This window comes from Pleurodeles waltl, chromosome 10 (genome assembly GCF_031143425.1).
Source record: "Pleurodeles waltl isolate 20211129_DDA chromosome 10, aPleWal1.hap1.20221129, whole genome shotgun sequence".
Taxonomy (NCBI): Eukaryota; Metazoa; Chordata; class Amphibia; order Caudata; family Salamandridae; genus Pleurodeles; species Pleurodeles waltl.
The window spans coordinates 1,040,607,913-1,040,635,265 of NC_090449.1; the positions used below are offsets into that span (position 1 = coordinate 1,040,607,913).

At 45.1% G+C, this 27,353-nt stretch overlaps 1 protein-coding gene across 3 annotated transcripts in view; it reads left to right on the plus strand.

Annotated features, from left to right (window-relative positions):
* Positions 1 to 27,353, plus strand: part of SLC4A7 (solute carrier family 4 member 7) — a 305,235-nt gene that overhangs the window by 214,489 nt on the left and 63,393 nt on the right. For all 3 annotated transcript variants that reach the window (XM_069212019.1, XM_069212017.1, XM_069212018.1), the window contains 4 exons: positions 15,643 to 15,748; positions 16,733 to 16,894; positions 18,603 to 18,716; positions 25,423 to 25,584. In XM_069212019.1, coding sequence (XP_069068120.1) covers positions 15,643 to 15,748; positions 16,733 to 16,894; positions 18,603 to 18,716; positions 25,423 to 25,584 — 544 coding nt within the window. The remainder of the gene's footprint in view (positions 1 to 15,642; positions 15,749 to 16,732; positions 16,895 to 18,602; positions 18,717 to 25,422; positions 25,585 to 27,353) is intronic.

Consider the following 27,353-nt stretch of genomic DNA (forward strand, 5'->3'; position numbering starts at 1 on the left):
TTGATACCAAACTTCCCAGTTTTCAGTGGAGCCATTATGGTGCTGTGGAGTTCGTGTTTGACAGCCTCCCAGACCATATACCTTTATGGCTACCCTTCACTTACAATGTCTAAGGTTTTGCTTACACTGTAGGGGCACAGTGCTCATGCATTGGTGCCCTCACCTATGGTATAGTGCACCCTGCCTTAGGGCTGTAAGGCCTGCTAGATGGGTGACTTATCTATACTGTATAGGCAGTGTGAGGCTGGCATGGCACCCTGAGGGGAGTGCCATGTCGACTTACTCGTTTTGTCCTCACCAGCACACACAAGCTGGTAAGCAGTGTCTGTGCTGAGTGAGGGGTCCCCAGGGTGGCATAAGATATGCTGCAGCCCTTAAAGACCTTCCCTGGCATCAGGGCCCTTGGTACCAGGGGTACCAGTTACAAGGGACTTACCTGGATGCCAGGGTGTGCCAATTGTGTAAACAAAAGTACAGGTTAGGGAAAGAACACTGGTGCTGGGGCCTGGTTAGCAGGCCTCAGCACACTTTCAAATCAAAACATAGCATCAGCAAAGGCAAAAAGTCAGGGGGTAACCATGCCAAGGAGGCATTTCCTTACACCTCTCACTTCAGGAACTGCGAGACAGCTGTGGCACAATGAGTGATCTTGAATTGTCTGAGGCTAAATGCTAATGAAACAGAGGTTTTACCTCTCTGAAGTTTGGCACCTTCCTGGTGGCCTAAGGTATTGGGACAACTGCCAGCTCCAAAACCAGCAGTCATGCATATGGGAGTTTGGGGTGATAATAAGTTGTCCTTTGAACCACAGATCAAAGTGTTGGAATCTTGCTGTTTTATTTTGAGATGCCTGAAGAAAAGTTTAGGCTTTCACTCCTCATCCATTCAGAGGACGATTGTGCAGACCTTAATAATTTTGCCCCTAAATTATTGTTCATCCTGTATCTGGGCTCCACTGACTATGTTAAGGAGAGATTGCAGATCATTCAAAATGCAAGGCCTTTGTCATCTGCCGAGAACCCACTCAGTATCTAACTAGCTTCCAGATCTACATTGATTGCCTGAAGAAAAGCAAATTAAGTTTAAAGATTTCTGTGACTAGTCGCCTTCCTAATACCTTGGACATGCCTATTCTCACTTCGTTAGGTCACCTTATTGCCCCATGAGACACTGAAATCTTGGACCACAATCTCGCTGTGATACCGTGTTTTAATTTTACCTGGAAGGGATTAAGCTCTTGTTTCCTAGGTCCTAGCTTATGGATTGAACGCCCGTCCAGCTAGCAAAGCAATACCAGTTATCTCTTAGTTTACAATAGGCACCCTGATTACTGCCCCCCCCCCCCCTTCTTGAGGACAACCTTGCTCATTAAAAATCTTCATAACATGACGATGAAGAGGATCACCTTCTCCCATTTCACCCACCCACCCACCCTTTACAGTAATAAAGGGCTTTTTTTTATTTTTTTTATTTGCAGAATGCTTGTGTCCTTGAGCCTTCACTCCCCTTTGAGTCCAAGTACTGAAGAGTGTCCCCTTTGCAGTGGTTGTGTACAAGGCTGCAGGGGTTTTGAATTTGCAGTGACCTACAGTAGACATTAAGGCTAATTTATTAATTGGAAGTTTCAACCTCTAAGCTCTTGTTACTATTTAATGGGGCCATTAAGGAATGCCTTTCTGCTTCTGCACCATGTTCTAATCTTTGGTCTGGTAACTTGTCGGATTACACTGTGCCATTTGCCCAGATGTGTGGACCCCAACCTTGTTGCCTTAGCACCTGACTGGGAAAACTTGTGGTGCAGACTTCAACAGCTCTGATGAACTGTAAATTGAAATTAATTGTTTCTTTTAGCAGAGGTTGTTTTGTGTCTGCCAGCTTAGCTCTCCGGTCTTTGAACACAATGTGCCTCTTAGATCACACCTGTGCGCCTTGGGATATGTCAAGTTAGATTTTGTCTGCTCTTCCTGGGGATTTCAGACATTCTTTTGCACAGATGGTGCAGGTTGACCATGACATAGACTAGTACACAATTCAGACTGGCCTGGACACCATCGCGATCGTGTCACTTGTGCCCCTACGCCTAGAAGTGCGCCATTGAATTTTCCAGTGATGTTCAACCGGAACAATGCTCCACGTTTTGATGGAGTCAGGCTCCCTGGTAAATGGTGGGCTCTTCTCTGGCGCACTTTAAAGAAGACAGGACTATGGCACGATCTTTAGGGTCTGCTTTTGCACACATCAGTTCTACTAACAGTACTGGAAGTAACAGAACTTTTTGAGAGGATTTGACTGCCACCAACAGCATCCCCCACAACATGTTCAGCAGGCTGTTGAGCCTTTTCAGGCTTGTAAGTACAAAGTTGTGGCAGAGACTGTAGCCTTCATTAAGCTTCAGCATTACTCTTCTTCCTCCTCGCCTACTGTAACTACTACCAGGCCACTTTAGTAATTCCTGCAGTTCTTATTTGGGGCCAGTAGGGGGCAGAATTTGTTTTACTCTTCCAGAAAGGCACGCAGATGTCTGTTTTTAGGTTGGTTACCCTTCATTTTTAAGTCCGCCCCTCAGCACCTCAATAGCCCAAGCTGCCAGACTGTCAATTAAGTTCATTCTCTGCTTGCCAAAGTTGTGGTTGAGGCAGAACGGGACACACAATGTTACTCCTTATAGTTCCTGGGCCATAAGCAGGTTGGGAGATGGGTGTTGGACATGTGAGGGGGGGTGGGGGGGTCTTCTTGCAGCCAATCTTAGACGTCTTCCAGAGGAAGGACAAATTCAAAATACTGATGCTGGTCCATTGTCTACCTTGGAATCCGGGGACTGGTTAGTGTCCTTAGTTTGCAGGACGTGCACATTCATGTGCCAGTTTTGCAGCCCCACAGGTGTTCTCTGGTTCCTTGTTAGGACTGTTACCATTTCAGTCCTGCCCTTTACCCTTATAGCCGCTCCCCTTGTGTTCAGGACAATGAAGGTTGCGGTCACGACTCACCTTGCAGATCATGAATGCACGTATTTTCATACCTCAGCAAGCTATGCCGTGGAATCTTCTGCTTCATTGGGCTCAACTGTACGGGTGCTGTCGGAAAGCATTCACGTCTTGGAGCGAGGCTGCCCTTGACTTTCTGTGGTGGATGACCAATGCCAATCCAGCTTGCCGTAGGCCATTCTTCTTGCCACATCCAGACGTAAGAGGTCACTGATGCATCAACCCTAGGCTGTGGGATGACTTGTTGATCTGATGACATTGATCTCTGATGGGGCGGCAGCATCATCTTATGGAGCGCGGTCGGTCTCATCTTATGGAGCGCGGTCTCATTTGGCCATCAGTCTTTCTGCCTTTCAGCAAGGGCGGGTCCAGACTAACGCAACCACCCTGTGGCACTGCAACAATCAGGGCAGTGTAAAGGTCTTGTGCTAAGTCTAGAAGCTCAGCAGCTCCACCTGTGGATGGTCACTCAGGTAACTTCCGACTATCACTTGCCTAGTTTGGCTGGGAGGGCTCGGCAAGCTTCAGCTTGGCGACTGCAAGTGTGGGCTCTGTATCCCTTATGGCACAGGTTGTTTGTGCTCAGTGGGACATGCACTTGGTAGCTCGGCTTACTTCCTCATAGAAATTGCAATGGTTGGCCTTTTTTGCCATAAAGTTTCCTCCTCAAAGTTCCCACAGAGACATGTTCCACCTGCTCTACGTGTTTTTACCCACTACTCCCATTCGTCTGGTCCTAGGAAAGATCAAGATGGGCCCTTCTGCCAGCTTCAGTTGGACGTGGAGGGATTGGTACTTCGACCTGTTGAATTTGAGCATATGCCTTAAGGACAGTAGCGCAGAGTCCTGCACTCGAACCTTCAGTCTCCAGCTCTGTGTGGAGATTAAATGGAACCAGTGGAGTGGTTCTGATTTGCCATCTGAGCTGATGAATTGAGATCCTGGCTTCTTGCCAGGAGCCATCAAGTCAGTCTGTATTGGCTTATTGTGAAATAATTCAGGTCCACCCTCTTCACTCCAAGTTAGGAGTATTTGTTGTCTTTGGCCCGGCAAGGCATTACAGTGGGTATAGTTAAAGGTTACTTGTTTGGCCCTTTCAGCATTTCTACGTTTACCTATTCAGCACTCCTTGACCAAATCACTGATTGTGATGCATTTTTTTGTAAAGGATTTATGTATGTTTACGCGTGCACCTTTTCTTATGTTGCAGTGTGACCTTTAATTTTAGTTTTTGATGTCCGCAAGGATTAAGCCCGTGCACAGTTCTTTTCCTTAGGTAACTGGGTTTGAAAATCGTTTTCCATATTGCGGTTACATCGGTTTGCTGTGTCGACTAGCTGCATGCACTTTCTCTGCAAACATCATACACCACCCTCTTTCCTGACAAATGGTGCTTTGCACTCTGGTATCCTTCCTTCCAAAGGTGGTGTGTCCAATCCATGTGGATCCATCAAGCCTCCCACATTTTTTTTTTTATTATTCACCACATTCCTCCAAAGCGGTGATGAGACTACACTGGCCGTGTGTAAGGAAATGCCTCCTTGGCATGGTTACCCCCTGACTTTTTGCCTTTGCTGATGCTATGTTTTGAATTGAAAGTGTGCTGAGGCCTGCTAACCAGGCCCCAGCACCAGTGTTCTTTCCCTAACCTGTACTTTTGATTCCACAATTGGCACACCCTGGCACCCAGATAAGTCCCTTGTAACTGGTACCTCTGGTACCAAGGGCCCTGATGCCAGGGAAGGTCTCTAAGGGCTGCAGCATGTATTATGCCACCCTAGAGACCCCTCACCCAGCACAGACACACTGCTTACCAGCTTGTGTGTGCTAGTGAGAACAAAATGAGTAAGTCGACATGGCACTCCCCTCAGGGTGCCATGCCAGCCTCTCACTGCCTATGCAGTATAGGTAAGACACCCCTCTAGCAGGCCTTACAGCCCTAAGGCAGGGTGCACTATACCATAGGTGAGGGTACCAGTGCATGAGCACTGTGACCCTACAGTGTCTAAGCAAAACCTTAGACATTGTAAGTGCAGGGTAGCCATAAGAGTATATGGTCTGGGAGTCTGTTTTACACGAACTCCACAGCACCATAATGGCTACACTGAAAACTGGGAAGTTTGGTATCAAACTTCTCAGCACAATAAATGCACACTGATGCCAGTGTGCATTTTATTGTAAAGTACACCACAGAGGGCACCTTAGAAGTGCCCCCTGAAACTTAACCGACTATCTGTGTAGGCTGACTGGTTCCAGCAGCCTGCCACACTAGAGACATGTTGCTGGCCTCATGGGGAGAGTGCCTTTGTCACTCTGAGGCCAGTAACAAAGCCTGCACTGGGTGGAGATGCTAACACCTCCCCCAGGCAGGAGCTGTAACACCTGGCTGTGAGCCTCAAAGGCTCACCCCTTTGTCACAGCACCGCAGGACACTCCAGCTAGTGGAGTTGCCCGCCCCCTCCGGCCCCGGCCCCCACTTTTGGCGGCAAGGCCGGAGAAAATAATGAGAATAACAAGGAGGAGTCACTGGCCAGTCAGGACAGCCCCTAAGGTGTCCTGAGCTGAGGTGACTCTAACTTTTAGAAATCCTCCATCTTGCAGATGGAGGATTCCCCCAATAGGATTAGGGATGTGACCCCCTCCCCTTGGGAGGAGGCACAAAGAGGGTGTACTCACCCTCAGGGCTAGTAGCCATTGGCTACTAACCCCCCAGACCTAAACACGCCCTTAAATTTAGTATTTAAGGGCTTCCCTGAACCTAAGATTTTAGATTCCTGCAACAAAAAGGACTGCCTAGCTGAAAACCCCTGCAGAGGAAGACCAGAAGACAACCACTGCCTTGGCTCCAGAAACTCACCGGCCTGTCTCCTGCCTTCCAAAGAACTCTGCTCCAGCGACGCCTTCCAAAGGGACCAGCGACCTCGGAATCCTCTGAGGACTGCCCTGCTTCGACGACGACAAGAAACTCCTGAGGACAGCGGACCTGCTCCAAAAAGACTGCAACTTTATCCAAAGGAGCAGCTTTAAAGAACCCTGCAATCTCCCCGCAAGAAGCGTGAGACTTGCAACACTGCACCCGGCGACCCCGACTCGGCTGGTGGAGAACCAACACCTCAGGGAGGACCCCCGGACTACTCTACGACTGTGAGTACCAAAACCTGTCCCCCCTGAGCCCCCACAGCGCCGCCTGCAGAGGGAATCCCGAGGCTTCCCCTGACCGCGACTCTCTGAAACCTAAGTCCTGACGCCTGGAAAAGACCCTGCACCCGCAGCCCCCAGGACCTGAAGGACCGGACTTTCACTGCAGAAGTGACCCCCAGGCGTCCCTCTCCCTTGCCCAAGTGGAGGTTTCCCCGAGGAAGCCCCCCCTTGCCTGCCTGCAGCGCTAACGAGATCCCTTGATCTCTCATTGACTTCCATTGCGAACCCGACGCTTGTTCTAACACTGCACCCGGCCGCCCCCGCGCCGATGAGGGTGAAATTTCTGTGTGGGCTTGTGTCCCCCCCGGTGCCCTACAAAACCCCCCTGGTCTGCCCTCCGAAGGCGCGGGTACTTACCTGCTGGCAGACTGGAACCGGGGCACCCCCTTCTCTCCATTGAAGCCTATGCGTTTTGGGCACCACTTTGAACTCTGCACCTGACCGGCCCTGAGCTGCTGGTGTGGTAACTTTGGGGTTGCTCTGAACCCCCAACGGTGGGCTACCTTGGACCAAGAACTGAACCCTGTAAGTGTCGTACTTACCTGGTAAAACTAACAAAAACTTACCTCCCCCAGGAACTGTGAAAATTGCACTAAGTGTCCACTTTTAAAATAGCTATTTGTGAATAACTTGAAAAGTATACATGCAATTGAAATGATTCAAAGTTCCTAATGTACTTACCTGCAATACCTTTCAAACAAGATATTACATGTTAAATTTGAACCTGTGGTTCTTAAAATAAACTAAGAAAAGATACTTTTCTATACAAAACCTATTGGCTGGATTTGTCTCTGAGTGTGTGTACCTCATTTATTGTCTGTGTATGTACAACAAATGCTTAACACTACTCCTTGGATAAGCCTACTGCTCGACCACACTACCACAAAATAGAGCATTAGTATTATCTCTTTTTACCACTATTTTACCTCTAAGGGGAACCCTTGGACTCTGTGCATGCTATTCCTTACTTTGAAATAGCACATACAGAGCCAACTTCCTACACCGTGTTCTAAGCAGGCCCTTAGTTTATCCATTGATCTCCAGAACTCTGCAAGGCCGCTACCTGGGCGATCATACACATCTGGCACTACTGTATCAATTCACGGATATCAGGTGGGCCATTGTGCCCATTTCTCCTTCCTAGTGTAATACCTACTCCCCGACCCACTTCCTTGATGTGAGAATTGCTTTGGTACTGATTCCCGGGTGGGGAATCTACAGTTGGAATTATCCATCAGATGAACAAGTTACTTACCTTCAGTAATGTTTTTTATGGATACTTTAACTGCAGATTCCTCACTACCCGCACGGCTCTCCTTTTTGTGGACTGGACTTCCTCTGACTAATAAGGTTCCAAGTGAGGTATACAGTTCTGTTGTCCTGTCCAGAAAGTGTTACCAAAGGTAATATGTGTTCTTTGTGAGCTCAGCTGCTTTGTATGCTCTGTTTGTTTTTAGCAAGTTAATTCTCAAAAATGTGCTGCCTATGTGTGGTTTTAGCACAGCACACATTTAAAAATTGTGTTTTTAAACGTTGCCATTTTATTGCTTACCAACCCAATGTTAACATACTGTATTAGAAACACATTTTGTCAGTAAACAATTCACATTATAAGTACACCGCACATGTGGAACTGGCTCCGAGCACCAAGCTCTTTTGCTTATTGTTCTGAACACTTACTGGCTGAAGTTGCAGTTTAGATGTTAAGTTCGAGCTTAAGGTTTGCAATTCAGTGGGTCACAAGTGTAGTGCTTCATGTGCCCACCCCGATTACACGTCTCCGAAGCATCCACCCACTAAGACTGAAAAGAGAAGTGCTGCGAAACAAGACAAATAACAAGTTATTTACTTTTTGTCACAAATTCATTATTGTGGCACATTTGCTTTGGAATTCTGTCACTACTTTCTTGGGAGCAGACTCTGCATAATAAGAAGTTTGTGTCTAATACAATGACCATGCCCTCATCCCTGCTTCCTACTGCCTCTGCCAGGTCTGCACTTGATGCTCTTTTCACTTCGTTTTAATCACTTGAATTCATCCAAACAGAGGCGCTTCTGCACTTTCATATGACATTAGACGCATACAGTAGATTTGTCAGTGGATACCTTTTTGGAGATCTGGATGAAATAAAAGCCAGCAAAATATGGATCATAAACTGAATGTTTAATACACCCTGGCATTGGTGTCCCTTTACATTTTGAACAGATGCGGCACCAACCCTTAGATTGCACAATTCTTGGTGCATGCATCCACATCAACTCTGGGCATTCAGGCTAGCATTGAAAGCGTTTCCTCTTTCTCTCTCTCTGGCGTGTGGTACTGCAACAAGCGGGGTGGGGTAATTGACCCATTGTCAGGAGGCTCTGCACCTTTGGAATGGCTGGAACAGCAGGGCAGTTGCCTAGTGGTTCAACATCTGGAGGTCGTGCAAGGTCTCATCAGTGGGGTGAGCCTTGGTTATCTTTTCACCTCCAAAGCGAACGCACAATGTCATCAGTATTGCGTTGGAGTTTCTAAGGTGGCACTCACTCAGCAATGCTTTTTGTCTTGAGTGGAGTGCATGCCTTTCTGCCCAGAATTCTCAAGAAGATCAAGAATGACCGGGCCCAAGTAATCCTTGTGGCTCCGGACGGGGCACACAGGATCTAGTATCCCGAGCAATTGAGCATGACCTTTGATTCTCTGATCAGACTGCCCCTTCTGGAGGAACTTCTGTCACAGCAGCAGGGGAGAGTTCTCCACCCAAACCTGTCCTGCCTTCTTGCGTGGCAATTGAGCGGCAGCAGTTGACCGCGTTTGACCTTCCGCCCGAAGTCTGTAATGTTATCTTGGCAGTCGGGCATCCCTCCACCAAAACGATATAGCCCTGTCGGAAGAAATTTGTGGCATGGTGTACAGACAAGTCTGATCTCTCTCTGAAGTTGTGTTGTTAATACTTTTTGGCCTAGCAGGGCTCTCTTATGGGCGCTCTCAAAGGTTATTTGACTGCAATTTCTGCTTTCTTACTGTTACATGATCAACCTTTGTTTAAATCTTCTTTTGTGAATTGGTTCCTTAAAGGCCTTACTTCGTCCCCGTTCATTATGCCCCAATGGGACTTGAATTTGGTTTTGACTTTTCTGGTGTGCGCGCCTTTTGAACCTCTCCACAATTAGCCTATCAGGCTTCTCACTTAGAAAGCAAACTTCCACAAGGTGAGTGAGCTGCATGCATTGTCATCTAAGCTGCCTTACCCTTCCGTCAATCCTTACAAGGCGGTGCTTTGTAATGTGGCCTCCTTTCTGCCAAAAGTGGTCACGCCCTTCCATGAAGGCCACCCCCCACACACATCCTTCTACGGAAGAGGGAAAGACTCCACCGCCTGGACCCAGAAAGAGCTCTGGTGTTCTACCTTGATCATACCAAAGAGTTTTGGGTGGATGATCAACTCTTAATTGGTTATGTAGGTGTTAACGAAGGTCGAGCAGTGCAGAAGATAACAATCTCAGATGGGTTGTACTCTGCAAAAGGAGCAGCCCCCTGACGGTTTGCGTGCCTGTTCTACCAGAGCCAAAGCTGCAACCATTGTGTTACCTGGAGGAGTTCCAGTCTGAGACCTCTGTCATGCGGCAACGTGGGCATCTCTGCACACATTTACCAAGCACTACTGCTTGGACAGGCAGGTCCGTAGGAACGGTCACTGTGCCTGCTTGGTCCTGCAGGTTTTTCTGGTGACCTTAGCTCGCAGACCCACCTCTGGAGATGGAATTGCTTGGGTGTGTAGTCTAAGGTAAGGAATCTGCAATTTCTCTATCAGATAGTCAAGTTACATACCTTTGGTAACCCTTTATCTGGTAGAGAAAGTATCTAGTTGCAGATTGCTTACTGACCACCCATCCTGCCCCACCCCATTCTGCGAAGTGATTTCTAGGAGGAAGGATTCTCCTTTTCATGGCCCTAGTTTTGATGGACTAGTTGTCTTTGTCCTTCATGGCTCTGTGCTTCTGCCGTGGAAAGTCGTGAAAAGAAACTGACGTCAGCGTGCCGGAGTGGCCCTAAATAGCAACCGCAACATAATTTCTTACGTGGATGCCGCTGACAATGGACTGACAATAGATGCAGAGCCGATCAATGCCACCTAACGGCATGCAGGGGATGCTGCTCAAGAAAAATCTCTTAATCCAGACTGACGCCTGAGAACATTTTATGGTAAGGAATCTGCAACTAGTTATTGTCTCTACCCGATAAGGTGTTACCGAAGGTAAGTAACTTGTCTTTTGGGGGTGCATACTAGACATATCATTTTAATAAAATCTATAAGTCAAATCGATGAACAATTAATATCCCAAACCAAATTAGAACAAGCATTTGCAATGCAACGGATCTCGCGTTTGCTCGTGTTAGAGCTGATAGCGTTGTAAACTCCTAACCAGACTTTTCACTCGTCATGAAACCTATCGGCAAAAGTTTAATAACCGGAAAAAGTGAAATTAAGTGTTTAACAGGGTCGATATTGTGTAAAGCGCTCGACTTCTGCCAAGCCAGATTGCGCTGGAAAAATAGAGAAAAAGTAGTCCACGAACCTGACGGAAAACAGCGAGCCTCTTATGTTTTCTGTACTTGGTCGATGCGCTCGAGGAGGGCTATCCACCGGAAAAGGCATGACGTATGCATGCCTTCCACTAATGAAATCAAGCAGATTCTAACAGGCAAGCCCACGAGCCAATGAAAGACACTGATGTGGACGGGGCTCCGAGCCCTTTTTAATTCCTAAAGCGTCTTGCTCAGTGAAACGGATGCGCGCAAGCTCGACCCTAAAAATAGAACACATTTTAATAAACAAAATGACACCAAAACAACAAACCCAAGAAGTGGAATCTGGAGATATGATTTTTTTTTTTAAGTTTTAAGTAAAAAATAGTGCAGAAAAAGCACTTATTGCCAATCATAGGCCAGGACATAGTCACATATTGAGGCCAACTGTGATCAGGCCTTGAAAAATCTTCAAATTTCTGTTAATCAAAATCACTAGATCTGCAGATCTAGATCCATCTGCTTAACCCAACTCTAATAACCTCGACCCATGAATCAGTTAGGAGTTTTAAGTGTTTTGGGGGTTTTTTGTTTGTTTTTCTCTTCGGCGGCACACCCAAACCACCCACTGTGAGTCGCCATACTATTGGCAGACATTAAACGTGAATTTGTCACTAAAGATCCTCTTGAAAAATGAACCTTGGTTTGAGAGTTGGTAGAGGCCTGCCTGGATACCAACATCTTCTTTAGTGTTTGTTTTTCGTCAAGCCCCTACTATTTTTATTACTCCTTCTCATTATGCGGCACTCATTCTCTCCCAGTAGCTGCTGAACAACCCTTCAGTGGCACACAACTCAAATCGCCTTCTGACCCTTTGGCATTCCCTCCTAGTTGCAACGTAAAACATTTGATAGAGACACCTACCTAGTAGCTTAACTAGGTAACTTGGAATCAGTCCTGGCTTCCCTGCTCTACCACATTGTGAGTGTAGGAAATTATTGTATCATTACTTTTTCTTCATCATATTTGAGAGTTCTTTAAAACAGTATGTTCAGAATATGCACTTTAGAATTCCTTCCATGTGCATGCGTTTTAATGCACTATCATCTTGTTCCTTAAGTTTAGAATGTATGTGACACATGGGTTTCACGCATCTACTGCTTCTAAGTCAATGTTGTGAAACTATCACTTTTTATAAACACAATGGAATGTAGACAGTCTTAATAGACTGAAGTAAAAACAGTTCCACATGTTAAGCAAACCCTTCTGAAAGGTAGTCTTTTTCATATTTTGTCATGTTTGTTGCTGATGGGGGCTCTGCTCTGTTCTAGTTTTTATACACAAGCTGGACTTTGCTTGGCTCAGCTCTGATGCTTATATTAAATCCTCGCTTGTACACCTCTACAGCTGCCAGACAAAGTTGGTTTTGAGCAGGAGGTTTGCTGCTGGGGTCTTCCCTAGCCGTAAATATCTAGTGACTGGTAGTATTTTTAACTAGATGTGTCCTGCCACTGGCTGCCCTAATGACGGCTGCCAATGCAAGCGTATTACTTTTGTAATGCAGATGGCCGGGCCTCTTTGCTGTCAAGAAGGGAGCCTTCTCTCTGGGACCAGGAGGTGTGGTTCTGTTCCTCACTCCACTGTTGAATCCTAAGTGATGCACTTGCTTGCCCTCTACTTTTCAAACAGGGCTTCCTGTCAGTGATCTAAAGGGGCAGAGGCCCATTAACAGGGACCCCCCCAAGGATTTGAACCCCCTCCTACTGTTTGCTCCCTTTTAATCTTGGACTACAGAACTGCAATTCAGGCCCTTCGCAAATGTCATAATGATTGTAAATGTATTACCGAAGAAGTCAATAAAAACCTTTTTTTCCATGGTTCATCTATCAAGCAATTTATAACTGTGTTCTTTTAATTAAAGGAGATGCTTTAATCTAGTGACTGAACAGCCAACTTTGAAATCTTGTGTTGTCTTTTTCATGTGGGTGAAAATGGCGGCCATGAGCGTACTGCACTCCGTTGCTTCCCATGTAGGGGTCTGCCTCATAGATAACAAAATGTTCTACAACTTCGAGATTGCAAGCCTGATCTCCAGTTGTACAAGTAATTTACTGATTGGAACATTGGCATGATGTGCTAAAACAGATTGAACTGGCACGCCGGAAAGCAAATGTGTTATTTTCTAAAGCAGTGCACAAGTGATCTTTCAAACAAAAAATCTAACTTCCTATAAAGAGGCATTACACTATTGAGATTAAGTTACAGTATGTTTTGCTTTGCAATCTATACTGTATTTCAACACCTGGGTTTTTAATATTCACTTTTTTCATCAGATGATGCACTGAAACTTCCCATCCTCTCCCCCCTCCCCCCCCCAAAAAAAAAAATCCTCCTGCAGCTAAATAAACAGTTAACTTTTGTTCTCTAAAGTTTTACAGGTCTGTGCTGCTGCTTCAAACCTTTTTTATTTTTTTTAATAACGCAGTAATCCTCTATGGGTAGTGCTGTTCCATCATTTGAAGGGCGAGTGGCTTCCAGTCCATACTGGAGAACAAGTGCTGCATTGCCAAAGATAGAAGTCTTCAGAAGCACTTTGTCAGTAAGCTGCAGGTTTACAAACATTTCAGAATGTGCATTGTGTGTGTGTGAGACAAGGACTGCACCTCCTGTCGTGGCGGAATGTAATCAGCTAATGGGTAGTGTGCGTACACCAACAGACATAAGCAATAACTAAAACAGATGGTGCTTGAATTACATCTTGAATGAGTTGCACGCTGACTGTAGTGTAACCTGAGCCTGCACTGCAATCCCCTAAATTAGATGATCTGTGCTCTGCTGGCCCTCCTGGCCTGCACGTTTGATTTTTGCATATCCGGAAGGGTCAGCAGTCCCACCTGTGCGTCTCACTGAATTCAGTGACCTTTAGTGTAGTGTATTATCAGCATGGTATAGGTGGCTTCTGCTTCCTCGCCAGGGAGGACCAAGAGGCCCAAAACTCTACTCAACCTGCTAAAAACTGGCTTGCCCCAGCGAGTAGGTGAGTAGATATTTTGAGGCGTGGCAATGGTTTCGGAAGTACACCAAGAGTGCTGGCTCCGCGCTGGATGTTACCTTCAGACTTAGTCTGCAAAATGGAAGTCAGATTCTCTCATCAGGGCAAGGCAGCAGGCCATATCAAAGATCTCACCAAAGTATGATAGAAGAGTGAGTTCCCGCTAAAAGGGGTTGATTTTGGTGGGATAAGTCGGCTTTGTGCCCAGAGCTTATCGTTGTGTCCATCCGATACTTTCGGGGCCTTCACCCAGTCATGGCCTATTGCTTGGGACCAATTCTCAGAAATAAAGCTCAGATTTTTCTAGTGTGGATAAGGTGGCTGACTGTATCCAAAGAGGGAACCACGAGGTCTTTTAGTTTCTCCTCAAGGGCCCAATGAAATAGGTTTGCTACTTTGGAGAAACTTCAAGTGGAATGATTGTTTCTTCGGGCCAGCAAAGTTGTGCCTTTGTCTGAGCAGCTATGGTGGTTGGTCCCAGTCTGTTTGTGGCTGGAAGTCAGAATTTTTCCAAGTCACAACCCTTTACAGTGGTAAGCCCATTTTTCCTCAACTCTTCACTTAAGCTCCCAGGCTTCAACGGGCTCTTAAGACGTCCGGGCTCGTTTCCGAAAAAGCCTTGTGCAGAGTCCAGTAGACTGGACAACTGATCTTCTATGGAAAAGTGGTTATTCAGCTTGTGTTCCTGTATCCACATTGGAGGTCAGTCCACTGACTATTGGAGTACATATTGTCCTCTGTACAGGATGGAGCAGGTCCAGTTAGAGCACCTCTCAGATTACAGGAAGTAGTGTTCAGGCCTCTTTAGATCTTCAACAGATTCAGAAAGTGTTCTGAGGACAATGCCTTTTGTGGTGCCACATGTATCTTTGGCACTAGTTTATGTTCTGGTGGGGCTATGTGGGACGGCGGAGTGACTCCGGCCTCTCCCCTAACCGATTGAGTAAATGTTCCCAGGGGCAGTATGCCTGCTCAGAGGTGTGCCCAGCAAAATTACTAACCTCCTGTTTGTGGTCACTCAGAAATGGTTCTTGGGTGAGCTCCCTCCTACCGCGTTTGGTACCAGCCTGGAGAAACAAAAGCTTTACCTTCTCCAGGTCTCGTCTGACATTTACTTGTGAAAGTGCAGGGTCTTTACAAGTTCATGAAGTTCCTGGGTCCACTCTGGAGGACCAAGGCCTCCCCAAGACATTTTTTTCTGCTCTGTAAGCAGTTTTCATACCTCATTGATTTTAAGCACTGGTAGACCGACTGTCGGTAGGCAATGCTAATTAGCCTCCTGCAGGTTCATGCAGGTAAAAGGTAAGTTTATAAATACTTTTCCTAAATCCACGATTAGATTGTTTTTTTAATACATTTTTAAAATGGTCTTTCAATGTGTTTTTTTTTTTTTCTTTTTTTTTTATATAGCCATTTTCTGTCCAAAGCTAAGCTACAGATTAAAGTTTATAATCTGTACTTTAGCATTACCCAGTATTCAGCTGCAACCCTGGCAGTGAAAATGGCTTCTGTGGGCTAGTCACTTGAAGTATATGCCAACTCTAATTCAACACTGTTATAATATTTAAATACCAAGCACCCTACCTTGTGGGCAACAAGGTGTCCTTAGGGGTGACTCCGGAAAGAAGGCATTTGTAAGTTAGATTTGTGCTTATATAAAAGTCATAAATACACCACAAACTGTTAATAAATGTAGCTAGCAAGGCTGTTACTGCATGCAACAGTCGAAGGAGATTGAAAGGCATCGTTTGGGGACGAAGTTACAATCCTTTATCTTTTTTTGTTAGCAGTGAACAAGGAAAGCTGACTTAGAAAGAAATGGCAGCTGAAGATGTAGTAAGGAGGATTTGAAGTGTTAATTCCAACTTCTTTTTCTGATGCTTAATTTCTAGATGTGTTTGCACTGAGCCTGTGAACCCCAGCAATGACACTGTACTGATGTGGGAGGAGACCAACACGACATTAGATGATGTGACGTGGAGCAACCTTACCGTTTCTGTAAGCATTAAATTCCAGCACAAACATGTCTATTTCTCTTTGTTTACACTTCAGATTTTTGCAGAAGATCATAGCCAGACTAGTAACCAGAAATTAACTCTGGTATCTACCTAACTTGGAAACCACTTGCTTCCTGTTTAAGCTCAAGGCATTTGGCCTCAGCCGCAAATGCCTTGCATAAAAAAAATCCCTGTAAGTATAGATGATGCATCCTGCATGTGCTGCTTTCATCTGACCCATTCTTTTTCACATCATTCAAGCACGATGCAGATATAAAGGAAGTCAACAGTTTGCATTCCATCAGTGCTGACAGCTGAATGCCCCATCTGTGAAAGTCTACACATTAAAGTTTGTAAATTGGTAAACAGCTTTGTTCTGATGCCAAGCTAATGCTTGCACAGATGATCTCTCATCCAGTTAGCCTGCACTGACATCCAATTCTTAATAATGATGGAGAAGAGTGCATGGTAGGCAGAGAAATGTGGATGCAAGATTGTCGACGTGTGGGATGCGAAAGGATGCATTTTTTGCAACACAGTGGCATCACAGAGCACAAAATTAATTTACTGAAATTTGCAGATTGGTGTAAATTCACAGTTTGTTATTATACGTTGGTAGTGCCTATAAAGTCAACACTGAGACTAGCCATATCCCCGCTAAACCGAAAATCGTAATGCTTCATTCTTCCAGCACCCTGTTTTAATCTGGCCTGTATGTTAATTGTACCCAGTTTGCTTTCCATTAAAACTTCATTTCATTGTGATGCTCACATGGTCTCTGTCCAAAGAAGAGATTAGTGCTTGATTCGTGCTACATTTTTTTTTTGTTGGGGGGGGATGGCCTCAGCAGTGCTTTCAAAGACCAACAAGTGGGAAATATAAGTGGTGGGGATTGCACTTAACTGTAGCACCACATTTATTGCATCGTTTGTTACAAAACTATTTTGATCCATAGTTTTACCCGTGTTTTTCTTTTCCTCTCCAGGAATGTAAACTGTTGCATGGGGATTTTCTTGGAACTGCATGCGGTCATCATGGCCCTTACGTTCCTGATGTTCTGTTCTGGTCGGTTATCCTATTTTTTGCGACTTGTTTCCTCTCTTCTTTCCTTAAGCAGTTTAAGACCAAAACATACTTTCCTACCAAGGTAGGTGTTGCGGAGCATGGATGTACCTCTTATAAATTGTACTTATAACTGCTTTAAAGATGTGCATCATACCTTTGTTCTGCTATTGAGTTCAAGTGCCTGTTCACCCTGTATCTGGTGTCTCCAAAACAGAACTTGCATCACGTTGCTGGTATTTGATCCACATGCATTGATGCTTGTGCCCAAAGCGTAACCTACTGTGGGGCTTATTTGCTTATTTAGTTTCTTTCATTGTATTTTCAAATGAGCAGCTCCAGGAAGAAACTGGAATATGTAAGCATTAAATGATGAGATGTTTTGGTTAGATGTTTGGTGTCTTGAGAATCTACGTGAACTTTTCTGATCAGTACAGTATCTTATTTACCACTCTCCTGACCTTACTCCCAACTGGTAAAGTTGAAGAACTATACCGTAAGGTTTGATACGGTCACTTTACCTGGTGCACACTGGGTATCTGGGAGTTAGACGCAAGCAGGGCGCTTCTGTGATCCAGTATGCAGATGAAGCCTAGAAGTATTTTGTAGTGGTGTCCTCTGAGACCCACTCAGTCATTTTCTAGGATGGTAAGGGTATATCGAATAGTTTTTTTAAACAATCCTGATATATTACATCATGGCAATTTGTAACCTTTTAGCGTATTTGAGGGAATCTTGAGCATGGTCATCGATTAGCAAAATTGTCTCTTGCTCTAAAAAAAACAAAAAAAAACTTTTCTTTTCAGTAGTAAAGACCATTGTGTTGACACACAAGCCACCTATCTTTTAACACTGCAGAATACCCTAATCAGTGGACTGAGTTTGGCTTACACTAGGTCTGTTTTCATAAACTTACTGATTGTTTATTAAAGGGTTCATTAGCTTTCCTGCTTAATAATGATCATTACCATATTCATTATGTTTGGGGTTTCTAATTGGGTACATTTTTGTTTTTCTAAAATATTTTGTGCAGTCCTCTGCCACCTTTAGTATTACACTAATCGTAAATGAACCAAACAAATTAAACGAACAGGTATACAACTTATTAACTTACTTGCTTCTCCTGTGAGACTGTGCTTTGGAATTGAGTTCAAATTTGATGGGCCCATGGATATTTAGTTACCGGACTGCAAGGCTAATACACGTAATATGTCATCTGAAATAGTGTCATTACATTCTCCCTTTATCAGCCCCCAAATCCTCTAAACAGCCTCCTGTTTATCAGTGATGACCTAGTACAAAGTCTTAAGGTTATAAAAAGTAAGCTGACTCAGATGCTTGGTAGTTTCATCTTCCTGCCATGGTCTTCATGTGTTCTGGGACCAGGGGTACCAGAGGGGCAGAGTGCTCCCCAAAGGGTACCTCTGCTGAACGTCCATGGGTGGGCCTACAAACGATAGCACAACACATGGCAATAAAGATCTGTTTGGAGAAAAGGTAACGTTAACCTCATCACTGCTCATTAAATTGTGGTGTGGCAACTGTTGCCAATCCATTACCTGTGTACGCAAATTACTTACAAAATAGTGTTCATATGGTATGGTTTTTAGGATTGTCTCCATTTTGTGTAGTCAGTGGCCCGTTAGATAATGTTTTGGAAGAAAACAGTTTGATAAAGTATATTGTTAAAAGAATGTTATTGTGCATTCCGTTAAGTGTTTAGCAGTGTTTTTTGTATGTTGCTTTTCAGTGGTGTAATTTTTTTTTTTTCATTTTTGTATTTGTTTTCCCAGGTGCGATCGACAATCAGTGACTTTGCTGTATTTTTAACCATTGTGACAATGGTTTTGATTGATTACTTGGTTGGCGTTCCTTCTCCTAAGCTACACGTACCTGAAAAGTTTGAGGTGAGGTTTGTAGAATTGGATGGATCAGACAACACATTACTTGACAAACAATGAACCAGTTGAGGTGCAGTAAAGACCTTTTTAATCGTGGGTTTCCTTTCCAGTGGCCACTGCCATCTGCTTAACCACCGGGGTTGTAAGATCTAGAAATGAAAAGGCTGCGAGTAAGAGAATATCAGACAGATTGGGATTTGGATGCCATTCTCATGGCTTATAGGTTCCAGGCAGGGAGCAAATGAGCCAAGCAAGAAGGCAAACATAAAGATTGAACAGTGTAGGACTTAAGAGATGAACCACAAGGAATGCTGACTCCATGGGTTTGAAGCCAGTTTGAAGCCAGTTTGAAAGGCAGACAAAACTGCTTCCCAACAGATAAGACTTAAAACAAGCTAGGGCCATGCCTTGAATTCCTGTTTTGGAGAGCCATGAAAGCAGTTGTGTGTATGGCCATATTGGATGTAACAAAAAGAACGAGCAAAGCATAGGACATGCCTAGATCATTTAAGGTCCTCGAACAGAGAGACCTCTGTGCAGGGGACTGGGCGAAAGCCCCAGAGTACACGAAATCTAGAAACATATTGGGCTTGAGGTAGTCCTAGACAGATCTCTTTATAGCTTTCTCCAGGAACCTAGTATGGTACAGTAGCAGAGATGGGGTGGACTTGACTCATAACCAAGAAGTGGAAGGCTTGTTAAAAAAAAATGGGATCACCGGGCTCCCTTCTTGGCTTCTGGGACAATGTCAATCAGTAGAATTATTGCAAGGACTCACTAGAATTTGGGTCGTGTGTGGACGACCTAAATAGAAGGTGTTTGGTCGGCAACGGTTCAATGGGGAACCTTATGACAAAGTAGATGACATGCAAACCTATAATTGAGAAGGGGACAGCAGTTTGAACTTAACCAGACACGAAGGACGATTATTATAGATGGACAAAGGGACAAGCGTAGAAAAGGAGTTACGAATAGTTAATCTTGCCTGCCACGAATTTAGAAAGTTTATCATGTAGTTTTTGTGAAGCCTCTAAGTGAGAAGTAAGGCAGTCAGTGAATAGAATAGCTCCTTTGTTGAATTACAAGTCTTAAGGAATCTTGCTGCGAAATATGTTTAAGAATGAAGGACTTGTAAGTATGAAGTGTTGCTTTGTGCTTTTCTTTTAATATCCTCTTGGCATTTAGACCTCTGTATATGTTCTGATGTTTTACAGTTTTGAGCTTTACCAAGGACTTGTGGGATACAGTTGATAGGAGTTAGGTGAACTAGACTAAGATTTAATTTAGACTGGATTTAACTCCATGTTGAGAGTTTTCAGTCTCTCTCAATGGAAGAACTAGGAACAGGTGGTTCTTTAGGCACTACTTGCGCAAAGCCTTCAGGGGTAAGTTTGGTCCAAGCTTGGTTTGTTGCCTTAAGGGATTCCTGTGCTGATCTTTGCGCTGTGGGCAAGAATCCTGAATGAGAACATGTTGAGTCCATCCTTCAAGAATAGGCTACAATTAATAAGGTTGCTGGGCTTAAAAATAAGGTCAGTCATGGGATGAATGTGCCAGGCCCAAGACTTACAAGGTTGAAAGTCTAGAAAACACTGAAATAATATCATGGCAGAAAAATTATCAGCAGGCCCGCCTAAATATTGGAGTCCCCAAGACAGTAAAATTAGAGCAACTCAGTAATATTGGAGATAGAAAATCAAGTAGAAAGCCACCAGTGTAGACGGGTGGAGAAGGGGCAATAGTACACCCTTTATGGTGAGAGGGTGGAAATTGATGGAAAAAAAACAAGCAGTTTTTAAAAAAAGGGAAATTACTCCAGTGAAACTCTGCAAATGGAGACTGTAAGGAAATGCCTCCTTGGCATGGTTGCCCCCTGACTTTTTGCCTTTGCTGATGCTATGTTTACAATTGAAAGTGTGCTGAGGCCTGCTAACCAGGCCCCAGCACCAGTGTTCTTTCCCTAAACTGTACTTTTGTATCCACAATTGGCAGACCCTGGCATCCAGATAAGTCCCTTGTAACTGGTACTTCTAGTACCAAGGGCCCTGATGCCAAGGAAGGTCTCTAAGGGCTGCAGCATGTCTTGTGCCACCCTGGAGACCTCTCACTCCGCACAGATACACTGCTTGCCAGCTTGTGTGTGCTAGTGAGGACAAAACGAGTAAGTCGACATGGCACTCCCCTCAGGGTGCCATGCCAGCCTCTCACTGCCTATGCAGTATAGGTAAGACACCCCTCTAGCAGGCCTTACAGCCCTAAGGCAGGGTGCACTATACCATAGGTGAGGGTACCAGTGCATGAGCATGGTACCCCTACAGTGTCTAAACAAAACCTTAGACATTGTAAGTGCAGGGTAGCCATAAGAGTATATGGTCTGAGAGTTTGTCAAACACGAACTCCACAGCACCATAATGGCTACACTGAAAACTGGGAAGTTTGGTATCAAACTTCTCAGCACAATAAATGCACACTGATGCCAGTGTACATTTTATTGCAAAATACACCCCAGAGGGCACCTTAGAGGTGCCCCCTGAAACTTAACCGACTATCTGTGTAGGCTGACTAGTTCCAGCAGCCTGCCACACTAGAGACATGTTGCTGGCCCCATGGGGAGAGTGCCTTTGTCACTCTGAGGCCAGTAACAAAGCCTGCACTGGGTGGAGATGCTAACACCTCCCCCAGGCAGGAGCTGTAACACCTGGCGGTGAGCCTCAAAGGCTCACCCCTTTGTCACAGCACCGCAGGACACTCCAGCTAGTGGAGTTGCCCGCCCCCTCCGGCCCGGCCCCCACTTTTGGCGGCAAGGCCGGAGAAAATAATGAGAATAACAAGGAGGAGTCACTGGCCAGTCAGGACAGCCCCTAAGGTGTCCTGAGCTGAGGTGACTCTAACTTTTAGAAATCCTCCATCTTGCAGATGGAGGATTCCCCCAATAGGGTTAGGATTGTGACCCCCTCCCCTTGGGAGGAGGCACAAAGAGGGTGTACCCACCCTCGGGGCTAGTAGCCATTGGCTACTAACCCCCCAGACCTAAACACGCCCTTAAATTTAGTATTTAAGGGCTACCCTGAACCCTAGAAAATTAGATTCCTGCAACTACAAGAAGAAGGACTGCCTAGCTGAAAACCCCTGCAGCGGAAGACCAGAAGACAACTGCCTTGGCTCCAGAACCTCACCGGCCTGTCTCCTGCCTTCCAAAGATCCTGCTCCAGCGACGCCTTCCAAAGGGACCAGCGACCTCGACATCCTCTGAGGACTGCCCCTGCTTCGAAAAGACAAGAAACTCCCGAGGACAGCGGACCTGCTCCAAGAAAGGCTGCAACTTTGTTTCCAGCAGCCTTGAAAGAACCCTGCAAGCTCCCCGCAAGAAGCGTGAGACTTGCAACACTGCACCCGGCGACCCCGACCCGGCTGGTGGAGATCCAACACCTCAGGAGGGACCCCAGGACTACTCTGATACTGTGAGTACCAAAACCTGTCCCCCCTGAGCCCCCACAGCGCCGCCTGCAGAGGGAATCCCGAGGCTTCCCCTGACCGCGACTCTTTGAATCCTAAATCCCGATGCCTGGGAGAGACCCTGCACTCGCAGCCCCCAGGACCTGAAGGACCGGACTTTCACTGGAGAAGTGACCCCCAGGAGTCCCTCTCCCTTGCCCAAGTGGAGGTTTCCCCGAGGAATCCCCCCCTTGCCTGCCTGCAGCGCTGAAGAGATCCCGAGATCTCTCATAGACTAACATTGCGAACCCGACGCTTGTTTCTACACTGCACCCGGCCGCCCCCGCGCTGCTGAGGGTGAAATTTCTGTGTGGGCTTGTGTCCCCCCCGGTGCCCTACAAAACCCCCCTGGTCTGCCCTCCGAAGACGCGGGTACTTACCTGCAAGCAGACCGGAACCGGGGCACCCCCTTCTCTCCATTCTAGCCTATGCGTTTTGGGCACCACTTTGGACTCTGCACCTGACCGGCCCTGAGCTGCTGGTGTGGTGACTTTGGGGTTGCTCTGAACCCCCAACGGTGGGCTACCTTGGACCAAGAACTGAACCCTGTAAGTGTCTTACTTACCTGGTAAAACTAACAAAAACTTACCTCCCCCAGGAACTGTGAAAATTGCACTAAGTGTCCACTTTTAAAACAGCTATTTGACAATAACTTGAAAAGTATACATGCAATTTTTATGATTTAAAGTTCCTAATGTACTTACCTGCAATACCTTTCAAACAAGATATTACATGTTAAATTTGAACCTGTGGTTCTTAAAATAAACTAAGAAAAGATATTTTTCTATACAAAACCTATTGGCTGGATTTGTCTCTGAGTGTGTGTACCTCATTTATTGCCTATGTGTATGTACAACAAATGCTTAACACTACTCCTTGGATAAGCCTACTGCTCGACCACACTACCACAAAATAGAGCATTAGTATTATCTATTTTTACCACTATTTTACCTCTAAGGGGAACCCTTGGACTCTGTGCATGCTATTCCTTACTGTGAAATAGCACATACAGAGCCAACTTCCTACAGAGACCAATTTAGTTTCCTTCTGGTATGGCTGGACATCACCCTGCCTCGCAGGGCAGATGGAAAGCTTTGTAGCCATGGGCACAGACAGCACAAAAAATCGGGGGTGGTGTCCTCTGGAGTCCAGTACTAAGAATAAGTAAGTCCAAATTGTGGCTTGATTGAAGGTTGTTAATCTAACGGCATGTTTGCCTAATAAGTGAAATTTAGTTTGCACGTGAGGGGGCTAATAGAGCCCTGATTTGTTCCTAAAGTCATGGTGCGAGTACATTGATGGGGGTATGGGAAAGTGGTGAGACAGGCGGGGAATGCATGGGTTTCAGAGGTACTTGCGCTTGGCTGCCCAGGCTTGAGAGCAAGCAAAGCTTCTATAGAATAACACATGCTACCAGGGGAGGTCTCTACAGGACCTACTGAACAGACAGGATGGCAGCTCTGGATGCACACGTGTGCAGACAGGCTTGCCTTTGCCAGGCCAGCATCACACCCAATGCATGTCTGCATGCCAAGCCACTTTAAATAGCAGCCCATCATCTCTGCCGCTGGGGCGTGACCAAAGGTCCACCAGATGACCAAATGCGTGCCTGAAAATGAGGGCATGGCAAAGTAGAGGAAAACTGAGCTCATCCACCCACCTGTGCACCACACCTACTAGAACGGAAATTACAATTAAAATAACTCCAAAATGAAACTCAAGAAATTAAAATCTTGAATTTAAGAGAGTGCAGTGTGAGTGGGCACATCCTAGTGTGATCCAGGCACGTCACCAAGACAAGGAAATAATAAAATGCGCACAGAAGCTCTGAGAAATAGCCAATAAAGCAATCAAGTCGCCCACTTCCTTACAAAGCCACATGCTAGCAGCTTTAAATGCCCCCGCCTGTCACTGGTGCTGACCCCATCACCGTGCTGTAGGGGTGTGGCCAGAGTTTGCCAGGCAACTCCAAGCATGTGCCTGAAAAGAGGCGGGTCAATGTCTAGGAAAACCGAGCCCAGCAGCTCCTGGTGTCAGTACTCTCCAAAATTAAACTGAGACATTAAAATCATGAATTTAAGGTTTTCTGGATATGGGTCGGAGAACCCAAAAACCCAGCACCCTTATATGGCAGATTAGTTTGATTTTGCCACTTTTTTTTTTTTTTTTTTTTTTTTTGTGATCCTGTCTCGTTTCTCATGCCAACTTTAGGACCAGCATGACTCTTACACTAAGTTGATGGCTTTCATATGGAGCTTGTGAACTTGTTAAGCACCACCTCCTCTTCCCATTGCAACATGTTTGTCAAAAGAGTGGAGACCATGTGTGCAAGTCATCTGGTCCTTGTTTTGGGGGATGCAATACTATGCACACCTGGGAACCTCTGTCTTTTTTTTTATTTTTATTTTTTAACTAAAGGCACCCTTTAAACGTTCATGTTAACGTGGGTGTACGCCTCAGACCTGAAAGTGTGAAATTATTTTGTTCGTTTTAGAGCCAAGCACAGTATAGAGCAAAAATATGGAGCTTATCAATCTCACCTTTAGACATCTCATCTTTGGAGTCACCAGATACTAGTCTGTTCATATCCTTCTTTGTGTGAAAGCGAGACCTAAAGAAAGCCTCCACCCTCAGTCCGAGAGCCTTGATGGGCAACACTTCTTGCACAGCTGAAGCGGCCACGTGTCCTAGGCCATGTCAGAACTGACCAGAAAGATTCAACACCTGTTCAAGTGTACCAATAGGAGCCACAAAACACACTCTGATTTGGGACATTCTACTACACCATTTCTGCTGCTGCAGCAGACCAGTTTCCTCCCCAGCAAGGGTGAGGTACCCGCCCACCGCAGCATTTAAGTCATATGCACATTGAGAATCATGACTGACCTCTGCCCTGTTGCTCACTGTAACTTTTTTTTTTTTTACTAAGTATATTTTTGATAATAAACATTGTTTAAAAATTATAACATTTCTCCCACACTATATTAGGTGGCAGTTTATTCATTGAAATTTGGGAAATGCAGTTTTTCCTTTATTGTTTATATTTCACCAGAGATGTAGTCTACAGAGGAAGCAAGCCTTCTGAATAAAGGCTGATGCTCAGATTCTCTTTGCTGCACCAGTGGAGTGTTTTTTGTTAGATGACCAAAAGAGGCATATATTTGCTACATAACTATTGCTTTGTTAAAAAAAAAAAAAATCTTTGTTTTTATTTTAGCCAACTCGAAAAGACAGGGGCTGGATTATTGATCCTCTTGGAACGAATCCTTGGTGGACTTTGATAGCTGCGGCTGTCCCTGCCCTCCTTTGTACAATCCTCATTTTCATGGATCAACAAATCACCGCAGTCATCATAAACCGAAAGGAGCACAAGCTGAAGGTTGTATTTTGCTCTTACCTGTTTCTTTAATGTTTCATTTACAAAAGGTGCCAACTCATTGTCTCCAACACCGAGATCACCCGGCATCCTCAAATGATTATTGGCAGATCAGTGATGTCTTAAAGACCATACCTGGGACTGTGCAGTTGCATACTCAGGCCAAAGCTTTTGTGTTCAGAAGTGTCTAGGTCACATTGTTTGATTCAGCTCAGTGATGTAAGATTGGCTTCTGTCTGTTTGCAAATACCATTCTTGTGTAGTTTGGCTATTCCCAAGAGACAAGTTAGGCTCTTCCAAACACCATCAACCCAGTTTGTCAGTAAATAACTCCTCCAAATGACAGTCTTGGGGTGGTGGGAACAGTGTTCATATCAGTGTAGCCATGTGACAAGTCACAATTGTTCATCCACCGTGGTCCCTATTAAAGTGCAACTGAATAAAGGAAAACCAAATTCCAAATGTGTTACAAGCACAGTTGTGAAACCTGAAATGTATGAAGCATCTTACAATAGTAACACGTTTCATAGAAAGTATGACTTCGTTTAAGGGACATACTGTTGAAGATGGACTTTGAGTCCAGGTTATTTTCTTACTGGGATGCAGTAGTCTGGCATTAGATGTTTTGCTAAAAAATACAATGTACATTATTACTAGTAGACCGCTGTAATGTGAGATGTGTGCTGCCATCTACCACCCAGGAGTCTTCTCTGTTTTGGCAGAAGGAATGGAGGGGGAAGGCAGAGAATATGTTTTATCGGTTTAATCCACTCAATGTTCTGAAAAAGTAAACATTACAATGTTCACCTTCAGTACTTCACCATATTTTATTCTGAAAATGTTAACCTGGGGAGAAGTGAAGTGATCAGTAGACGTCTTAGCCTATATGTCAATCTTGAGTCAGTTAACTATAAGCAATGGCCAGCAGTATTGGGGTTTGTTGCGTGGCTCGCACACCTGCATAGTTCTTGACAATGTTTGCTGGGATTGTGGTGGGTGTGAATGGAGTCTTGGATTTCAGCTGGATAATAACTTGAAGTTTGTCTTGCAGCTAAAGGCAAGAGGGACAAACAGTGGTTCCTGTACATTTGCTGTCCCAGACACCACCCCTCCCCAATTGCTTCTGCAGGCTTGAGGTTAGGGAATGGTGTGTCTTTTAGCAGTGACCACTTACACCTTGTTAGCATTGCTGGATGATGGCCTGGACTTCAACTCCGTTATTGACTGAGTGGTTTAGGTTATTTCAGGCTCCTCTGTCGAGCATGTTTGTACCTGTTACTTTTTAATTTGTATCTCTGTGTTGGCAAGCCCTGGCCGGTGTGCTTTAGGGACTCTAACTTCAACTCCCTCACCTACGTACTCAACAAGTTCAGAAGTTTTCCTGGGTTGCTTGTCCTCCTGTTTGTTGGAGGTGTGGCTTAGCAGTTTGGGTTGGAGTACTACTTGGGGGCAGCAGAGAGCTGAGGCAAGCAGTGTTTTGCATGGGTCTGAATCTCTTTAATTGCAATGTCACATAAGCAAGCTTAAATGTTGATAGGATGGTGACCTGCCATGAATAATTACCAGTGGTAAGGTTTAGGTCAAGCAACTTGAGTAATACACTTTCCATTTACTACATATGTTGGGATTGCTGTGATGTGAAGCCTAACCAGTACTGGTGAGTGGTGAACAATTAGATGATGGTGTCATATCATTGAAACAGTATTTACAGAAATATACTTGTAGCTTTCTCTCTAAATATCCCTCTTGATCAATTTAACATTTAGGAAGCC